Source organism: Oxyura jamaicensis, chromosome 26, assembly GCF_011077185.1.
Source record: "Oxyura jamaicensis isolate SHBP4307 breed ruddy duck chromosome 26, BPBGC_Ojam_1.0, whole genome shotgun sequence".
NCBI lineage: Eukaryota > Metazoa > Chordata > Aves > Anseriformes > Anatidae > Oxyura > Oxyura jamaicensis.
The window spans coordinates 2,794,681-2,815,241 of NC_048918.1; the positions used below are offsets into that span (position 1 = coordinate 2,794,681).

The window sequence follows — 20,561 nt, forward strand, 5'->3', positions numbered from 1 at the left end:
CCGGGGGATACCCAAAGCTTCGGTACATCTGCGAGGACTCGTGGGCACAGGATGGGTGCTTCTCTCATCCGTAACCACAGCAGGCTGCCCGTGGACAGCTCGTGCAGCCTGGCAGCGCCAGGAGGAGGAGAAGGTGGTGGTGGCCGCTGTGACAGCTTCGTCATCGCCGTAGCAGCCCCCGAAGGTGGCAGCCTGAGTTCAAAGGAGTCCGTGCTCCGTGCGGCCGCAGCTCCCGGCGTCCTGCCCGCCTCGACCTTGCTGCGGCAGGGCGACGCTGGCGGTTTGGCCCTGGCTCCTTGCTGTTTCCCGAGCAGCGAATATGGTCGGATTCAGAGCACCTCTGGCCTTGTCGTGCGCATATTAAAGCGGAGCCGAGGCAAGGCTCGGAGCGTGCGCGCCTGCCTCCAGCGCTCGCCGGGGTTTGGAGCTTGGTGCGTTGCGCCTCGGGGTCTCCGCTCGGGGGGCGTTATCTGCAAACGCAGCTCGCGGCTGCCTGGGGAAGCGGTGCCAAGCGGGGAGGCTGCGGCGGGGAGGCTGCAAACCTCCTCGCGTCGCTGCGCGTGAGATGCTGGGGAGGCTGGGGAGGGCTGAGCTCATCTCAGCGGCCGCGAGCAGGAGAGGGGCTTTGTGTCGGCGCTGGAAGAACGAGAGCGGAGCGACGCCGGCTGAGCCTCCTGGGCTGGGCTGGAGCTGCTTTTGCTCCGGTGTGGGAGCCGGGGAGCCCGCAATGCTTTGTGACACCCACCCAGCTCAGACGCTCCTCTCGCCGGCCTGAAAAAGCTGGGGCCACGCGAGGCCGCCTGGCCTGGGCACCGGCTGCGGCTCTGCTCGGCCGTGGAAGCTGCGGCTCGGCTCCCTGGAAGGGGGGACACCCCAGGGGCTCGCCGATGTGGGTGTCCCCACGCTGGCTGCTGCTCGTGGGGAAGCCTGAGGGGACCGCTTGATTTGCTTTTCGGCTCGTGATGCTGCCACAGGCGGGTTCTCGCTGCGCTGACGGTGCCGCAGGTGCCGTGGGAAGGCGAGGCAGCGTCCGTGCGCACAGAGCAGGGACCTCGCGACGTGCTGCAGGGGCAGCGTGGCCGGGGGGTGGCCGGGAGCAGGGCTGGGGCCTCAGCAAAGGGCGCTTCAGAGCACGGAGGCGTTTTGCCGCAGCTCCGTGGGGACTGCATGACCTGCCGTGGGTCGAGGCTGCCGTGGGGCTCCTCAGAGCTGCTGCCTGCCTTGCTGGCACGGCCCCTGGGCACCTCGTGGTCCTCACATTTCTCCCCACGTGCACCTCCAGCAGTCAGCCCCCTGCCGGAGCCACCAGGGCAGCTTCTGGGGGGCAGCAGAGCCCTTCTCAGATGCCTCCTCCCCATCTCGCTTCTTCTCCAGCTGCTCGGCTTCCCGTCGTATCCCTGTTCTCATCACCCGTCGTTTCGCTGTAGATAAAGGCTTTTTAATAACATCTGACATTTCAGACATCATTTCCTTTCTTCCACTCCAATTTTCTTCCTGTTCTTCATAACTAGGAAGCCTTTCTTTGTCCTCAGCCAGAGGGGAGGTGTCTGCTCCTGCCGCTGTTATCATATTCCAGGAGGCTTGATCGGGTTAATGAATATCCTCCTCTCTTTCTCTTTTGTGTCGCTTCCACTCCCATCTTCTTTAGCCCAGTTCCTCAAGGAAATGAAGCTGATGGTTTTGCGTTGTTACGGCCTTTTCCCTCCCCCAGCTCGCTCTCAGATGTGCTGGTCTCTCCTGGCAAATTTGATGGGCTGGAGAGCTCAGAACGCCCCGTGGCTTGTGACCGCTGGCGGGGAGGACAGACGAGGCGATGCCTGGGGTAGGACACAGGCAGCTTCGCTGGGCTGTTTTTGCTGCCCGCCTGCTGTCCTTGCGTTGGGGCAGGGAGCCGGCGGAGGAGGGCAGCTCCAGCCTGGCAAGTGGGGCACTCGCCTTTTTTTTTTCCAAGGGCTGTGTTTCCAGCCGCAGACTTGCGTGGCTGCGCTCGAGGGCTCTTCCTGCAGCAGCAGGAGCTGCAGCTGGTTTAAGCTCGTGTGTTGGAGCGGGAGCTGCAGCGACAGAGGAGCCGGCGGAGATTTCCCGCTGCGGCCCCTGCTACCGTCGCAGCAGGGAGAGGCGGCAGCGCTGTTCCAGCGGCTGCTGCGAAATCTGCTTCCCTGGCTGTAGCGTGGGGATTGTAGCACGGCCAGCAAGGGAAATCCTGGGGGTCCTGCAGGAGAAAATTCAAGGGAGTTGGTGGAAAAGAACCAAAGGGGGGTCTTGGTGTGGGGTGGGAGCTTTGCAGCAGGAGATGAGGAGCCTCGTGGGCACATCCTCTCCTTTCCTGGCTTGCCAAGGGGAGAGGGATCATGCCGGGCTGGGAGGGAGCTTGCCACAGCCCCGCAGCGTGGGGATGCCCTGCCCAGGTCCTGGGGTGCAGAAGCAGCTCTTCTCTCGGTGATACAGTCAGGGACTTGGTTTTTCCATGGGTCAGTTACTGCTTGTTGGCACCGAGCTGTCTCGTAGAGCCACGCTCTGAAGGTTTCGCCCTTGCTGCGCCACGTGTGCCTGGCATTTCATTTGGGCAGGTGGTTCTGCTGTTCCCTCAGCCTTCATCCCCGAGCCTGGAGCCTTGCAGGGCCTCGGCATGGCCCCTGCCCAGTCCCACTGCCCGAGGAGGAGGAAACCTGGCTTGCTGTCGAGGCTGTGCCCTATCCTTGCCTGGTCCCACCAGGCACCTGCCTACCCCTCGCCCCTGCGGTGCTGGGAGGCGGCACCGCGGCACCGGCAGCCTTGCAGTGAGCGAGGTCCCCACCGGGTCCCCCTGGGCCCCCCTCTCCTTGGGGCTCCCCAGACACGCGGTCCCACCAGAGGGGACGCCCAGCAGCAGCTCTGTGTCCCACCTGCTGGGGCGTCCCTTTCTCCTTCTCCCCCTTGGACTTGCGGGGTCGCAAGGCTTGGCGGCAGGACGAGAGCAGCCCTGATGCCACGGTTCTGCATCATGCAAGCCCTCAGGGTGCGTTTTGAAGCCAGGCTTCTTCACCCACCGGGAGATGGATGAAGGGAGGAGAAGGGCTGGGCAGTGGCCCCTGATCGGGAGGTGGGTGCTCGCGTGGTTTCTCTTTCCAGGAAGGGTTTCGGTTTTCCTTTGTGCTCTCTCCAGCCTCTTTTTTTGATGGCACTGAGATGGGCTCTGTAATTGAGGAGATCCCAGCTGAATAATCCACTGAGGAAGCTGCTAATTTGAAGACATGTCTGTAATAATTAAATCATTATCTGGAGGGAAGTAGAGAACAGATACCCAAAACGGGCCTAATTAAAATCCAAACCCAAGATGACTCGGGCCCTGGGCCAGAGCACAGCTTAGTCTGTTGGGGACGTCTTCATGTGTAATTGCTTTTCAGAATGTCGGTCCCACCAGAAAACCCATCTGTTCCCCTCCACGAGACCACGATTGACCCAGAAGCCCTCTCCTGCCTCATCTTCCCCAGGCCAGACACAGCAGGAGGATGGCCACGTGCTTCACAGGGGGCAGAGGGGATGAGACGTGACCTGGGAGGACATTCCTCCCTGGGGCCTCAGGAACTAGACCCCCCCACACCTCTGGAAGATTTAGTCCTGATCTTTCAGCCCTCAGGCAAAGTCTCAGCTCCACGTCTGCTCCGTGCATGGGAGGATTTCCTCCTCGGACCTACGAAGATGCCTCAGGGACGCGGTGGGCATGCCAGAGGTGCCCTGACTGCTGCGCCTGAGGCTCGCCAAGCCCGAAATCCTCCAGGTCCTGCAGCAGGGCCATGCCCCTTGCGGAGGACAGCCCTTAAAAACCCCACGGGATGTTTTCAGGGTCCCGAGTGTGGGGTGAGCTCCGTCCCCTGAGCTCCCTGCGCTGGGTGGATTTCTGCGTCGGGGAGGTGCTGGTGTCTGCCTGCACGGACCGCAGGTCCCGATGTGGGTGTTAACGTGGTGAGACACGGCAGCGAGCCTCGCTTCGGGTGAGCTGAATCACCGCATCACAGCAGGGAAGAGCTTGCAGCTGCCCAACCGGCCCCCTTCCAAAGCTGGGTGGGATGAATCGGGGCATTTCCTCATGCAGACGGGGTCGGGGAGCTCCGTCTGCCGGCTGTGCACGTCCTGAGCATCGCTCGGCCGACGTGCCTGTGTCCCCTCAGGTGGGCTGGTGGCCGCAGGGAACATCCGAACTCAGAAGGTCAGGGCAGGGCATGGTGCTGCAGCTACATCTGCTCGGCTGAGCATCCCACCAGCCCCTGGCATGCATTATTTTTTCCCCCTACGTTGCCTGGAGGGGCCACAGCGTTGCAGCAGCACAGCCCTGGCAATGCGGTGGTGACACGGTGGGTCCTGGGGACAGGCTGCTTTGGGGGGAACCGTCCCTAGGCCAGCACCGATGGAGCCGGGCACTGTAAGATGCCCAGAATCCAAAACTGTGCTGTGAAGAAGTCAGAAACTTAAAGCGGCCTGCAAACGTCACTAAACTTACTAAAAATTGTCTTAGCTGCTGTGCTTGATGGTCGTCGCGCTCTCCTGGCAGAGCTGGGATCTCCGCGTTTGTCGCCTGGCCCCTGATTTGGTCCACTCATCCCCCTTCCACCGTTCTTCCCCTTGTTCTCGTGACTCCCTCTGCGTTACAACAGTCTTACACTAGGGAGTTTGCAGCGTCCCCAAACCCACCCTGCTGGTGCAGCAGCCCCACGCGCGTCCTTTCAGCTCGTGAGCTTTAACGCTGCTTGGCTTGAACGCAGAGGGCGCGTGGCGTTGGGTTCAGCCCCTTCCCCTCATCCTCCCTCTAGGGATTTTAAGGTGTCCTGCCCCCCACGTTTCCGAGTGCCCCCGGGAGCCCTGCTCAGATATTGGGACCAGCACGGAAACCACCGCACACGCGTCTTTTCCAGCCAGTCGTGCCCACGTTTAATAACCCGCATTTAATTTCTTTAAAAGTCCCACTGAGCTGCGAATGCAGTTCCCTGCTCTCCTCGCGGTGTCTCGCATGGGTTGGCCAAATCCTGCTCTCTCCTCCTCGCTGGGATCATCTCTGCCGCGAGTGCTCGGGGTTGGACACGACGTCGTGTGCGCAGGAGCCCTTCCAAGTGCTTGGGGGGGGGATTGCGCTTTGCGTAACGGGGGCGGATGCTTCCTGGATGCCCTTTGGGGTGGCGGACGGAGGCGTGACGAGGGCACGCTTGGGGCCAGCACCACCGCAGCCTTTTGGGGCGAATGGGGCACGGCCGTGGGACCTCGCAGTGGGACCTGCAGGGGGCTGCCCCTGGGGTTCGGGGCTGTGCTCGCTCAGCTCTGCAGAGCTGACATTTTAAGAGGGAGCGAGTTGGAAATTGAGCTGAACTAATGCCCGCTGCTGCTTTTTGTGACGATAAAAGCTCTGTTGAGAGCTCTGCCGGCACAAAGAATTGCTGCTACCCCAGTGCAAAGCACGACACGCAAACCACGACGCTCCCCGTGCTTTCTGGAGCAATTTTGGTGTTAGTTCCCTCAGTTTGAAGCTTGTGCTGCTTTTTCAAATCCCCCAACCGGGAGAAAGGTGCTGGGTTGCAGCCTTTCCTCTGGCCGGTCTCTGCTCACACAGCCCCACGCTGAGCACCCCTTGATGGGTGCAGAGCACAGGATCAAGGACAAGGCACCCTTGGGACCGTGCCGAGCAGGCGGGTGCTGGGATCACCTGGAAAGCCTTCCTACCCCTAACGGGGTATTTGAGGGCCGTTAGCTGGGCTGGGGGTGCAGGTTTATGAAGAGAGATGGGAAGAAGGGGGCTGGAGGAGCTTCTTGGGGCTCCCTGGGGCTTTGCTGAGAGCTGGCTCTGACAGCATCTGGTGACATTCACAAAGGCTGGTTTATTCTTCCCCATCTTCTCCAGAACTTGGGATCTCTGGAGGGAGCTGGACTTATCTGTTACCGCTTCCTCCTGGACTGAGTCCAGGAGGAGCGAGCTCCAGCTGGAGCTTTTCCACGCTTGGGTATTTTTGAGGTGCTCTTTGTGGTTTCTCTGGTGGCTAATAAGGATTGAGCTGCCTCCTCTGCTCTCCCAGAGGGCACCGACCTGGATTTCCCTCCTCAGCTCAGTTCCCAAAGCCTTTGGGAAGCCCACTTTGCTGGCACGGTGAGCCACTGCCTCGGGATGTTTGGGGACAGGCAGAGGCAGAGCCACCACCAAAACCTCCTCGCGAGGAATGAGGCTTGAAAAGCGAGACGGCTGCAGATGAAACCCTCACGCGGCGCTGCCCGGCTGGGGCTGGCACTTGGCGCTTTCCTGGCCCCTGGGGCTGGAGGCTGCGTGCCCGCGAGCTTCGTCTGTGGGTTAATTTTAATTAATGAAGAGCGCGGGTTGGAGACGTGGGCTTGCTTGATGTGGGTTACGCAGAGGCAGACAGAGCTTGAGTGTCTGCGCCTTGCCCCCGGCCGCCTTTTAAATGTCACTGTCCTCGCATGTCCCCGCGTGGCTGCTTCTGCCTGTGTCACTTGCCATAAACCGCAGGGATGCGACACCAGGAGCTGACACCCGGCTGCCTGCGCCCTCTCTGCCCCCCCGGGGCACCCTCGGGTGCGCAGGAGCGAGATCGGGGGGGTTCTGGCCTGGGCTGGGGCAGACGGGGGCCATGGCGCCGTTCAGCTGCATCTCTGCCTGCTGCTTCCTGGGCCGGATCCTGCCCTGTCTGCTCCTCTGCCCGCTTCATCTGCTCCCTCCAAACCGCGTGGGGAGATGAAACGTTGTTTTATTTTTTTCCTTTCCATGGAGCTGTCCTGGCACTGGATCTGGCCCCACCAGCCTTGGTGCCCAGTTGCACTGAGCTGAGCGTTACGCCGGGGTCCCGCTCCCCACCAAGGATCATCTGCAGCTGGGCAACAAGTGCTTAATGTTAGCTCTGCCGCCTGCAAACTGATTAAATAACTTGCTAAAGCGAAACCCGGGAGGGGAATGGTGCCAGCCTGCACTCAGCCTAAGGAAGGGAAAGAGAGGGGGTGAATGCCAGGGGGGAGCCCCCACACCCGTTGGGTTTCCAAAACCACCGAGGTGCCTCTGGCTGGGGTCGAGCCAAGGCGTTGGTGTTCTTCTCGGACAGGAAGAATGAAAACCTCCGGTGCCTTGGGAGGGTGCAGGGAAGTGGCGGTTTGGTGCGTCTGGGGAAGCCCCTGGGTTGCCTGCATGTGGGATGGGAGGCACGGGGAGGGCTTGGGGCCTCCCTGCCGTTATCTCTGCTCGGATGCTGAAGCGGCTGGTGGTGAACTGCTGAGCTCTGGAGGCCTCGCCGTGGTCGTGCTCCCAGGCCGTTGCTTTTCCCCTTCAGGCCGCGTTGGCTGCGGAACCCCCCCGGGTGAGACTCAAGGATGTGTGCCCAAATCTGCCGCAGTCCGAACCGGAGCCAGCAGCACTGGGCACTTCCCCAGTCTGTCCACTGCTAGCTCTGAATACATGCTGATCCTTCCCAAATTTCACATTAAAAGCCCGGGTTGCCACTTTGCTGCCCAAATTACATCCCTGGGCTCTTCCTCCACTGGAAATCTGCAGCCTGTGCTCAGCAGGAGGACGATGCACCTGGGTGTGGAGGAGATGCCAGCGAGTGGCCGCTGCTCTGGGATGCACGTGGCATTTGCAGCGGGGTTTTCTGCCAGGCCGCAGCCTCCCACATCCCCAGGTCCAGGACACGAGCCCCAGCTGCCAGCATTAACACAGGTACTGGCATCTGTTTGGGTGAGGGGGCTCCCCTGTCTTTTCTCAGGGCTCGGGTACGCCCGTGGCACAGATTTCAGCAGCTCCCTTCGTGCTGGTGGCTCTTCCCCTGGCGCTGAATAAATTTACACGCGTGGGTGCTGGTTTGGCAGCGAGGAGGACGGCCCCCAGCTCCGGGGCGTCAGGCTGGAGAACGAAATAACTCCTCATCGAAAACGTCGCGGAGGCGGGAGGGCCCATGGCAAAACCATGAAATCACAGAAAATCTCCAGCCACCCCTCCGAGTCTCAGCGTTACTCCCATGGCTCTGCCCTTCGGTCCCTGCTGCCGAGAGCAGCTCAGGATTTCCCCCTGCTGATGGGGAAACCGAGGCACGAAGCCTCCCTCTCCCAAAGGTGAGGGGACTTGGCAGCGGTGCTGCCTCTGGGACAAGCGTGGGGTTTTTTTCCCCGTGGGGTTGCGGACTGCTTGCCCGTGGCGTGTTCCCTCTCGGAGAAGTCTGAGCCCACCTTGGGCTGGAAAGCAGCGCGGCTGCTGGGGTCCCACGGCTTCCAGGGGCTGCTCCACCTCAGCGCGCTGGTTCTGGAGGAGAATTAGGATTGCGTTTCCCCCTGCTGCCTGTTTTAACTAACCCTGAGTGAGGCAGAAGTCAGAGAGAAGCCAGCTTTGTCCTCCCAGAGGCTGCAGGTGGTGGCTGCAAACTCAAAAACGGCGACACAGCCGCGTGCACGCGGGGCGGTGGGGATGGCGAGGTAACAGAAAAGCAGCGAGAGGAACTGATCGTAGCCAGCGTCGTGGCTTTTTTTTTGTGGGAGCAGGATCTGGGGGATTTGGCTGGCGTTTGTGATAGCTCTGGGTAACCCCCCAGCAGCAGGGTGAAATCCAGCTCGTGGGCTTACTGCGACGGTGATACTCCTTGCTTCGCCGCTTGCTGGGTTCCCGTGTGAGCTCCTGGCCATGCTGGCGTCCTCACGGGTTTAGCAGCAACGTCAGACGTGTTGTTCTCTCTCCCCTTGTTTGGGTTTTTGGCTGGTGCGGATCCAAGGATGAAGTCTGAAGTGAGCCTGGGCTTGCTGAGGCTCTTGGCCAGGCGTCGGGATCCCACTTGTTGGAGGGATCATCCGGCTTGGAGCCCCTCCAGTTCTCATTCCCGTCTGTCATCTTGCCCCAAAGCACACAGGTTCGGGTGGTGGTGTCTTTACCCCAGCAGTCCCTTCCCGTGCCGCATTCCTCCTCCCAACAAAGGGACATTTCACCTTTCTCTGGGGTCAGGCGAGGACGCACAGACCATTTTGCAGCCAGAAGCAGAGAGGCCGAGACAGGGACCATAACGTGGCCGATAACGACGCTCTCCCGGAGGTGCCGTGTCCTGCGCGTCGGGCACGGTGTGGGGCCAGCCCCTCTTGGGGTGCTCGCCCTCTGCGCCGCGTACCCTGCGCCCGCCCCGCGGGACGCTGCGGAGATTTCGGCTCATCCTCTGATGAGCTTTTTGTTGCGGAACAATTGTGTTCCTGCACAATGGCGAGGAGCAGGTGGCTTTCTGAAAATACCCGCTGGAAGTTGTGTGTAATGCCTCCCCTCCCACAGGGAACTATAAATATCGGTTGAATACTAACACTTTACTTCTCCCTGCGAAGAAACAGCCAGATCTGGACATTTTGCCTCCCCGTTTCTCCTCTGACTTAGCAGCTTGGAGCAAGCAAAGGCTGAGGGTGGGAACCGCTTTTTGGGTCTGGAGCAAACCTTCAAGGCAAAAGTGGAAGCACTGAGGTGAGATGCTGGGAGCAGCAGTCCTCTGATTGTCCGCAGGATCCTTTGAAGCTTTAGGGGCACCCGATGCTTCCCTGCCATCTCTCAGAGAGGGTCCAAGCCCTGAAGACGCTGCCCAAGCATCCTGTCCTGCTGCACCTCCAGCAAGGGCCGAGTCGGGCTGTGTCCCCAGGGGAGCGAAGGACACGTTGCTGCAGGCACAGGGACGTCGGGTGACTTCACCCGTAGGCAGCAAAAAGCCTTCGCTCGCCCCTGATCCCAGTGCCTGCCAGATGCGGGACTGGGGCCAGGCAGGCGAGGAGGCACCGCTACATCTCTTCTCAGGGCTCAGTCACATCCGTAGCGCAGAGCTCGGCCGCGGCGACGCTCCCATCTCACCCTTCAGGATGCAAATCTAATCCATCACTGCTAAAAACCTGGCACCTCGTTTCTAGCCAGAATCCCCCGTTTCCCTGCTTACCCCTGGGTGTCCTGGCCACAGGCTGTCCTCGGCATCAGCTGGGGACCATCTGCACAGTGCCATCAGCGTTAGGGCACGCGGAGGGGCCGTCACCACATGGGCCCCAGTGTATATTGGATCTCCCTGGTCCTTCTCTGGAGACTGGAGGTGCCCAGGGGCCACAGTGCGCCCCAGTGGTTCCTCGTAGGCAAGGGAGTAAATGTTAGGACCCAGGAGACGTGCTGGGATGAGGCTGTACCTGCTGGGCTTAGCATGGCAGTTCCACTGTTGAGCCGGGGCATTTCAGCATCCCCTTGGTCTCACGCACAGGAACAGTCTCCATCTCCTCAGCCCCTAATTACGTCTCCCACCAAAAGCCGCTCCGTGGCGGAGATGTTGTTGGAGATGTCCCCACTCACTGTCCGCAGCCTGTCCCTCGATTCGGGGCTGGGTGGGGGGATCGGTGGCTCGAGCTGCCCTGGCTGCTCCAAAACAGCGCCCGGCTTCAACGAGGGTGGGCAGGACTCGAGCCAGGACACGGCTCCAGCGGCAGGAGCAGCGATGGGGGGGACGGGCTTATCTCAGGATACGACCCATTTCACAGCCTGTCCCCGTAACCACGTTTAACGCAGCATCACAAGGAAAAGGTTAAAAAAAAATTGAACTGCTGCGAGGAAAAACCTGCTGCAAAAGGGCATCACCCTCCTTCCTCCTCCCAGGCCTGGCTGGGAAGGGGTCGGGGCTGCGGAGCCCCCTGCTCGACTGCGAGGTGCGGAGGGGAAGCCCCAGGGCGCTGCGGGCGCTGGTGTGGGCTGCGCCGCGCTGCTCTTTTGAGGCCGGGCAGGGCGGCTGACGAGGATTTTCTAGGAGCGGAAAAGATCAAACTGACGTTTTTATGGGATGATCAATCTCCGCAAGCTTGTTGCCTCCGAGGTGCGCGTTAAACCCTCTTTGCCAGCTGCCTGCTGGGGTGATGATCTTGCTGACAGAGCCATGAAGGTTTTTTTGTTGCTGGTTTTTTTTTTTTTTTCTTTTCCTTTCCTTTGAGACGAGAGTGAGGCTGTTCGGAGAAAAACCACACGCTCGCCTCCCTCGGTGCGCAGGCGGATTTGTGCCTGGCCAGGTGCTGGGAGTGCTTCTCATCCTGGTGTAAGAGGGAAAGCCGGGGGGCAACACCCGGGGCAGGGGGTGGGTGCCAAGCATCCCACCGGCAGCGTGGCTCGCTACGGGGTCGTGCTGAGCAAATAATCCACCCAGGGGCAAGAAAAAAAACCCTGCCCTCCATCGGCTCCATCAGCTGCTCCACACCCAGGCGCTGCCATCGCAAGCCAGCCTCTCCGAGCGGGTGGTGGGTGGGACGTGGCTGCGCTGTTTTGCCATCCCGAAGAGTGGGGAAAGCATCGTTGGGGGGGGGGGGGGGCGGGATAGTAAAGAAAGTACGTTTGCACTGGCAACAAACCTGCTTCCAGCAAGTCTGCGCCTGGCAGCCCCGCGGGACTAAAAATACCCAGCAAAAGGCTCGAGCTGCGCAGTGTCTGTTTTCTCGGCTCACCAGCTGTCTCCTCGCAGCCTCGCTACTCTACCCGATGATTATCCCATCAGATAAGGCCCTCTAAACCCAGGCAGCAGCGTGTCTGTAGTCTTAGCAGATACAGTCAAAAGGTTGAGCTTCGCTGGCAGCCTTTTGCTGCTCCTTCCGAGCAGGCTCGGACCCCTCTGACGCCCAGCAGCCGAGGGCTGCTTTTGGCCCACCCGGCTGCTGCTGGGCAGGGTGTGGGGTGCACTGGGTGGTCGTGCACGCCGACAGCCCCAAGGGGCTCGAAAGTGCCCGGCTGGGCGTGCAGGTGCCAAAGAAACGCTGAGCTTCGCCCCGAAGGGACCGTGTCCTGCATGCATCCGCCAGCTGCGCTCCCAGAGGGAGAGGGTGCGTGGCCGTGGAGGGTTTCCCGTCCCTTTTGGAGAAGGGAGAAAATCCAGCGGTTTTGGGGTGGTGTGGGAATGAGGGGGGGTTCGTGTCCGTCCTCAACAAAGCCGTCTCTAGAGGGCTGTGAGCTGATGCTCAGTGTGAGCTTGCTGCAGACGTGCCTGTCCCCGCGTGCAGGCGCATCCAGCTCCAAGGGGCTTGGGGAGAGCAGGCACCAAACCCAGCCTGGCCCCGGCTTCCTCAGCACCACCAAGAAAACCTTTGCAGCCGCCCCGACCCCAGCTGATGGTCCTTCCCCTTCGCTGTCCGGCTCCGGGGGGCTGTGGTTTTGCTGTCACTCTGGTTTTGAGGGAGAACCAGGGGGGCTGTTTCCAGAAATAATCGCTCCCGAGGCCGTGGGTGGGAGAGCGGCCCGACGGACAGCCCTGCGGTGGGGAACCGTGGATCCGCTGCCAAATCGTGCTGGGCTAAAGTGTCCCTGTGGGATTTCCACCCTTGGGTCTGCCTTGGAGCAGTGCTGGGGCCATGCCACGTCCCCCCATCCCGCTATCACCCTCCACAGGCAGAGGGCTCCAGGCTGTCCTCATCACCCCCAGCCTCCCTTCCTTAGCCTGGTGGGTGTCCGGGACGCAGCTCAACACCGGAGCAGCTTGCAACGAAGCAAAATAGCGCACGGGCTCACCCCTACCCCAAAAACACCCAGACACGTGCTCAGCCTCGGGGGAAGCGAGAGGAAAAGGAGCCTTTGTGTGATGCACGGGGTAAATCTGGGCCTCCTCCAGCATCGTGCGGGTCCAGCCCCTTGGATTTCCTTCGGGGGGTGCAGGGGGACCCCGCAGCCTCCCGTGAGCGGCGTCTCAATCTCCTCGTGGTCGGCGAGTCTTTCCTTTGCGGCTGCGATAAATTTCCGTCCCGGCATCCTTCCCATCAGATTTATGTCTCGGTCGTTCCCTGCAGCATTTCCCCTCCCCGAGCACCCGCAAAGCTTCGCCCACGGGGCTCTCCCCTCCGTGCCTTGACTGATGTCTCTTAATTCACCCGAATGAATTAATTCACTCCCTCCAGGGCAGCGGGGGGGACGAGCCATGGGGACGGTTTTGCCACTGGGGCCACGTTGTGCTGGGGGGCCGTCTGGCTTTCTGCAGCATGGACACCCTTTGTCCCCACAAGCAGCGGCACAGCAGTGAGACCCTCTTAGTTTGGGTTTTGCACCCGAGGTAATAGGGTTTGGCTGGGGAGTAAGGCTGATTTCTGCTCTTCTTGGCCCAAATCCCAGGGGGACCTGGTGGTGTGGCCCTGCTGGGGGCCACTGGGCACACCAACGGGGGGAAGGAGGACTGAAAAACATTTTACCTGCTTAACTCTGGGAGTTATGGGAATGGGGCTCGTGTCCAAGGCGAGCAGGGGCTGCAGGGGGGGGGCTCGCTCCCTGCCTTCTCCCCCCTCCAGCCTCCTTTTTGCGGGGACGGGCTGTCCTGTGCGCAGCCATCCCGGCCACCCGTTCGAGGGTTCAGGGCAGCGTCACGTCCCTGTAGCAGGTTTTATCCCACCTGAGGAACGTCCCTGACATCTGTAAAAGGCCGGGGGGGTGGGATGGCCACCCGCGGGACGCCCCAGCCCCTGTTCCAGCAGGCGGGAGCTGGCTTTCAGCGTAACCCGCAGTGCGCTGGATGCACGCTGAGGGGCTGCTGCTTTTGCCAGAGCTTCTCTATTTTTAGAGGGTTTTTGTGTCGAACTTCCCATCAGCTGATGAGCCAATGTCATCCCAAGAACGGAGCTACGGCTCCCTGGCCTCGGCAGCGGGTGCCTGCATGTCTGGGCGTGCATGAGAGCATCTCTTTGTGCACGCTGCCTTTGAGCGGGGGCGAACGGCCCCGCCGTGCGGCTCGGCTGCTCGGTTCGTGCCTTTTTATCCCAGTTCCCAAGCCCAGAACAGGCTGCTCTGGCCCCAAACGGTGTGCAGGTCCTCCTTTTTGTCCACGTCCGCCTTTTGGTTCGAAAGGGGGTGAGATGAGGATATCCAGACCGAGTCTCAAGCGTTTCATCTGTTGTAAAGTTACAGAACTCGTAAAGCGCAGGGTGCTGGGTGGGCGCCCTGCGGGTCTGGGGTGGGGGGGGGGGGGGGGGCAGCAGGAGGGAGCTGATCGCTGTCCCCTCTCCTGCAGGTCACAGCTTTCTGTTTAAAGAGCCACGGCACTGAACGGAGACACTCTCCTGCACCAGCTGGGACCGTCTCGCTTCGCCTCAGGGAGAACAACCGCTCTTCACCTGACTCCTCCTCAGCATGCCCGGGCAGCCCAGATACCCCCCGGACCCTCCCTGTGCTGCTGCAAGCTCAAGCTCACCTCTGCGACGTGTCCCCAAGGGTCACTTTGTCCCCCTCTGAGCATCCCCGCGGCTCGTTGATGCTCCAGCCCCTCCAAAAGGCATCAGAACAGCAGCGTGAGGGGCCACGACGGCACCGGCGGTGCCGAGCAGCCGAGCAGGGGGATTTAAGACTGCGAGGACCTTGTGGGTGCCAAGGACATCGCCTTGTCCCCGCGACAGCGATGCCAGCTTCTACTTAGCCCTCGGTGGGCACCCAAGAAGGGATGGGGCATCATTCTGCCTTCACCACCCCGTTGCCCTCTCCAGTGTTGGGTTCTCCGGTGCGCGGGGAGCCCATAGCGATGTGAGCGGGGCCCTGCAGCTCGACAGCACCCAGCACCCGCCCCACCGGGCGCCTCCAGCACCCTCTCGTTCCCATCCTGTCCCGCCATGATGTGCGAGGTGATGCCCACCATCAGCGAGGGGGACCCCCTGGGCCCCCCCGCAGGGCTCCGAGGCGGATGCCGACTTCGAGCAGCTGATGGTGAACATGCTGGACGAGAGGGACAAGCTGCTGGACACCCTGCGGGAGACCCGCGAGACGCTCTCCGTCACCCAGAGCCGCTTGCAGGAGGCCCTCCGGGAGCGCGACCAGCTCCAGAGGCAGCTCAACTCTGCCCTCCCGCAGGTAAGGACACGGCCCCGGGATGAGCAGGAGCCTGTCCCGAGGTGTGTGAGGGCAATCGGCCGCTCAGATCTTGGGTTTAGCCCGGGATTTTAGGAAGACCGACTTGGTGGGTAGCGGTGACGGTGCCGGGTGTCTCACATCTCGTGCCAGCAGTAAAACCCGTAGGCTTCTCCCCTGTACCCCTGTTGGTCTGTTACTCCTTACAGGGAAGCATGGAGCTGTTATCTCTGCTCTCACCCAGGGGAATGGGCACAGAGAAGGGGCAAAACCTCCCCGAGGACACCCTGAGGTGATGGAGGCAGATGCAGAGCCCCCGTTCGCCCATTGGCACCAAGCAGTGTGCGGGGAAGGGACAGCACGTTTCAGGCAGCGAGCCTGGCTGGCTGCCTCCGGCCACCCCTGTGGGACTCGGGGCAGTCCTCGCTTTCACGAGTCCCCACTGACATTTACAGAGTCCCCAAACGGGGCCGCTGACCGCAGTTCTTGCCCACGGCTGGAGGCCACTTCCCTCCCCGGCAGGGCTCCATCGCCCTGGGGTGCGGGCTCAGGTGTCAGCACTTTCTTTGCCCCAAGCTTGGTCCTGAGTGGGGACGCTGGTGGCAGAGCTGGGCGCAGAGCGGGGATCGAGGCGTCACGGCGAGCCCAGCTGTTCCCTGAGCTGGAGCAGACGGGCAGCACGCGGGGAGGCTGCCAGCGGTCTGTGCTCAGCAAGCAGCCAAGGGCACGGCGGAATCGGGGCTGGCTGCGGCTCCGCTGGGGTTCCCAGCTCTGCCCAGAGCCGGGTGTTGCCGTGCTCCCGGCTCCTCCACCAGCAGGACCCGCTCCAGGCGCTCCAGAGACCTGGACACGAGCTCAGCCTCCTGAGGAAAGATGCTCAGGTCAGGAGAGGAGCGGGGGGGGGACAGCATCGCAGGGCTGCACGGGGTGCCTGAGCTGCCCACCTTCCCTGCAGGGCCCTGCGGGGCGGCGTGCAGCGCCCCACACCTGGGGGGAAGCTTTTGGGGAGGATTTGAAGGATTTGGGGGGAAGTTTCCACACCTCTGTTGTTGGTGTGATGTGGGGGGAGAGGAGGCTTCAAACACCAGGGTGCTGGGCTTTGGGGGAACCCCAGGGAGACAGGAGGTGATGGATGGGCTGAAATGGGTGGCATGAGCCAGGGCAGAGCTGGTGATGGTGGCTGGCCGGCTCTCAGAGTCCCTCCTCCACTCCAGGAGGCAGCTCGGCGGAGAGGCAGCCCGTGTCCTGGGCACAGAGCTGGGCTCTCCGCGCTCTCCACAGGCTGCCCAAAGCAAAAAAAACACCTGACAGCTCTTCCCTGGCAGCCCCATGGATGGGTAACTCCACATCCCCAGAGGTTCCCTAAGACACCCCCAGGTGTCGGGCACCGTGCGCTGGTGGCTCGTGTCCCCCCAGCTCCCTCCAGCGCTCGCTGCAGAGAGCAAGCCGGGTCACCCTGAGCGCGCCGCCCGCCCCGGATTAAGGGACCGTGCGGATTTACTCTCCGCTCCTGCTCCAATAAAGGGTCCTCAGCGCCACGCACGGCAGCGTGCGGAGCAAACTGGGTCAGCGCGAAGGCTCCCGCTGGCAGCGCTGCGCCCGCCAGCCCCCCGGGTGCCCCGTTCCATCTCCCTGCCCCGTGGTGAGGGATGCGATGAGCGCGGGCGGCTCATGGGGAACGGCGCCGGGCTCCCGCTGCCCGCTGCTGCCCGGCCTTTCCCCGCACGGGCAGGGGGGCTCCGGGCACGGCCGCCCTCGTGGGAGATGAGGGCTCGGCATGAACACGGGGAGCAAAGCCACCGGCGCTGCTCGCCTGCCCAATGGGATTAACCCCAGCATGTGCATGTACCAGGTAAGCGGGACGCGGTGGGGCGCTTCCCCGGGGTGCTGCGGGGGGCAAGGGGGGCTTCCAGTGTGGCTGTCCCGTCCTATCCCTCCTCTTTTGTGGTCCTTCCTGAGGTCTGCTTTGCCTAGGAGCTTTCTGCAGTTTGTCAGGCCCTATTGGGAAGGGTCTGACAGACTGTTGGGAAGCAGCCTGCTTGAAGAACCCCCTTTTTTTTTTGGCACAGCTCAGTGGCCCCCCGAGGCCGACAGCCCTTTCCCAGCACCTCCAAGCAGCCAGGCGCTGGCTTTACGGAGGCAGTGCATGGCTTGGGCTGGCTGGTGACCAGGGGAGGTGGCACTCCGTGTCCCTTTGGGGCACTGGGGCAGCTGAATGCCACTGGGACCCCCAGTGGGGCAGACCCATGGATGGGGTGGGCAGGGATGCTCCGGGGATGCTCCTGCCTGCGGCTCCCGTCCCCCTCCCCGGTGCCACATGGCTGAGCCGCCCCCTCCTAATCTGTGGGGACATCCCTCAGCCCCCAAAAAGGCAGAACTCCAGGGCGATTTCCCAGGGAGACTAAGCTGCCTTAATGCTTCTTTACGTGATTTATTTATTCGTGTGGGAGCGCTGAACGCGACTTAATCGGGCTGAAAGCCCCCGGCTCCAATCCCTCTCCCCTCCCGGCTGTGCGGGGGGTGTGTGGCTGAGCCCCGGCACCGAGGACCAAGCCCTGGGCAGGGTGTGGGTGCCTTTAGCAGCACCCCGGGGCCTTGGCACGGCTGCCAGCTCTCTCCTGCTTGCCCACGGGGTATAGGCGCGAGCCAGGGATGCTGTGTGCATGGCTCCAGATGTGTCCAGATGTGTCCAGATGTGCTCCTGATTCAGGATCCCGTGTGAGACTGCAATTCTCCCTGTCCTGCCCAGGGCTTGGGGGTCTGGCAAAAATCCCTGTCCCCGTTTATGTCAGGGGGAGAACGGGCTCCCAGATTTCACCGAGGCTGCTGTGCAGAGGGCTGCTGACGTCCTGGGAAAGCTGCTGCAATCCTTCCTTCCAGGCCCCACTGTGCCACACTCCTGCTGCTTCCTGGGGCTGCCCAGGGAGCTGAGAGCCAGGGCAGAGCCTCCAGGACCCCTGAGCTCTCTGGAGGTGGGTGGGATCCTGGCATCACCCCAATTCCTCCCCTTTCACTTACAAGCGAATCTAGAATTCATTCTGCAAAGAACGAGCATGAAAACACAAATCCCAGAGGCTCCAAGCAGGGGGGGAAACACCCGCGGGGTGAGGGCTTTAAAGTACCTTAAGATTTTGGGAAAGGATGGAGGGAGCTGAGCTCTGAACCCTCCTACGAGCTCAGGACCCTGGGGTGTGGATTGCTCCTTGCTCAGCTGCACAAAGCCGCTCTCCATGGGTGGAAACACGTCGTGGCTGCACGTTGAGAGGGGAGGACACCGACACCCGCGGCTGATCCCCGCAGAGCCACGGTGCTGGGCTGCGAGGGCCGGGACCTGGCACCGTGGTGCCCGGCACCGTCAGGGGGTGATGGCTGAAACCCCAGCGTGCCAGGCAGGATTTAACCTTCCCAATGCTGCGTGCTGCTGGGGCTGCGTTCGGCCCCTCGGTGGGGACTTAGGGCTTTCCTGGAGATCCGTGCCGCTCCTGGGGGGTCCGTCTCCTCCCGGCACGGACAGACGGACGGGCTCTGTCCCTCGCACGCTGAGCCAGCAGCAGGTTTCCAGGTGCAGGCGGGCAGCCTTCCCGCATCGCCCTCCGCTGCAAGCCTCACCTGTCAGGAGCAATCACTCCAATTAGGGGCTTCGAAATGCCGTTAATCACGCAGCTGGAGCCAGCTCCTTCCTGAGGCTCGGGTGCGCTGGAGCGCTGGCCGTGCTCCTGCCACAAACGGGCTTTCGCTCACTTTGGTGAGATCTCGACGGCATGGGGAGAGGCAGAAGGTGGCTCAGGGATTTCACATTTCAGTTTTCCATGCTTTGAGCCATGCTATAGGACTGAGCTTCCCGAACCTCTCCTCGAGGTCTCCCTGCAGCTTTTTTTTCCAGCCTGGAGACCCCGAACCTGGCACCTGCCGAGCAAAGAGCCCCAAGCCCCAGCACCCCGTGTCCATACACCTCGCAGTGCTCCATGTCTCCCTCCTGGCTCGTACTGTGAAACCAGCATCCGTCCCCCCACGTCCCTCCTGCGCGGGGCTTGGTGCCCCAAGGTTTGGTTTTAATCCCAATTAGCCACTTCCCAGGCTGCTGGGCTTCCCGCAGGGCTCCTGGGGGCTCTCAGCGCCGTCTCTAATTATCCTCCGTTTGATTGAAGATCAGGCACCTCTGCTCCGCTTTCTAATCCGTTTAAAGGTGTCCCTGCTTAGCCTGAGCGCTCGCTGGAGCCAGGGGCATGCAGCGCACGGCTCTGCCTGCCCGTGGCCAGGGGACGAGAGCATCACTGCGTCCTCCTCGCTGCTGCTTCGCCCCTGCGGGTCGGGGAAAAAGCTGGGCTCTGGGGTGTGCCTCTGTCTGCAGCTGGGGCTGGGGGTAGTTTGTTCTCACCATCCCCAACCTTGCCCGGTGCCTGCCAGTGGCCCAGAAGCACCCGCAGTGGCACAGCCAGAGCTGACAAAGCCATCCACCTATGTGGATGATGGGGTGAATTGTCCCTGTTTTTATTCCCAAGGCATCCGCGTCAGGCTTGTAGGTGCCCCCTAGCTCAGCTGACCCCTGTTGTGCCCTGCTGTCCTGTCTCGCTGCAGGGGTGCTGCTATTTCTGGTGGTAAATGCTCTTTTTTGCAGCCTTTCCCCAAGGAAGGACAGTCGCTGCGGTCTCTCGGGATGCCCTGGGCCTGGCAGCCTTGCTGGTGTGCGGGGTGCAGGATCCGACCAGCCCTCCCTGACAAGGGGACGGCTCGGAGGGGGCCGGGACAGGAGCTCTGTGCTGAGCCCCGACCAGCCTGGGAAGGAGCCACCACCTCGCTTCGAGCCTCTGCCCCGTGGGTGGCACCAGGGTGGCCGGGACAGGGGCTGCGCAGCTCCCTCCCGCAGATTTTCTCTCTCTTTTAATCTCCTTGCCTTTCGGGATGAAAACCTGATTGCAGCTGCAATCTGCACAGCTTCACCATCCCGGGAGGCAGAGGAGGGTGAGCAGGGCTGAGCGCTGCCCACTCTGTCCCCATCGTGGCACCCGTCTTCCCCGGCTGCCCGCCCCACGCTGCAGGAAGCACCGCTCGCTGCCTCCTGCCCTGTGTTAGCAATTTGCTGAGCATCTCTAACGCTGCTGGGCTTCCTACCCCATGTACCTGCGGGTTTGCAAAGGGCTGCAGCAGGGAGAGCATCTGCCTCCGCAGCCCTGCCTCCCCCTCTGGCCGTGGGGCAGAGCGAGAGGTTTCCAACCTCTCCGGATTTGGAGGCTTTGGATGTGCTGGGTCCCAACCCCAGTGCTAGGGGAGAGTCTGCAGCATCGCCTACCAAAGCTCAGGCTGCAGGAAAACGTCCCTGGGACCTTCCCAGCTGCAAGAAGGCTTTTGCTGCTCGCCGCGAGCCCGGTTGCCTGTCCCCAAACCCAAAGCATCCGTCGGTACACGGGTACCTCATCTGGGTGCCTCTCCCCTTCCCACTCGCCGGCTTTCCCAGCCCTACATAATCCACGGGGGTGCTCACAAGCTGCTCTCTCTTGCATGCAAGTGCTTGCATAACCCGGCCCCGCACACACGTGTGTGTGTGTGCTGCGCTGAGCCGAGCCCTAATCCCCAGGGGCTGGGAGAGCGCGGCGCCAGGGAAGCCTCGGCCGGGCACCGCTACCTCCTGGGGGTCTCTGCGATCCAGGGGGGCTCAGGGTGGGCCAAGAGCAAGCATCAGATGATGCCTGGGCAGGGCAGGAGCTGGCGAGGGAGGTGTCGGTGCAATGCGTGCGTTCTGCGGGAAGGGGATGAG

At 62.0% G+C, this 20,561-nt stretch overlaps 1 protein-coding gene across 1 annotated transcript in view; it reads left to right on the plus strand.

The window, feature by feature from the left end:
* PPFIA4 (PTPRF interacting protein alpha 4) overlaps positions 1–20,561 on the plus strand; it is a 53,076-nt gene that overhangs the window by 7,459 nt on the left and 25,056 nt on the right. Inside the window, 2 exon segments of the mRNA XM_035347151.1 lie at positions 13,980–14,619; positions 14,621–14,809. Coding sequence (XP_035203042.1) covers positions 14,572–14,619; positions 14,621–14,809 — 237 coding nt within the window. The 5' untranslated portion in view covers positions 13,980–14,571.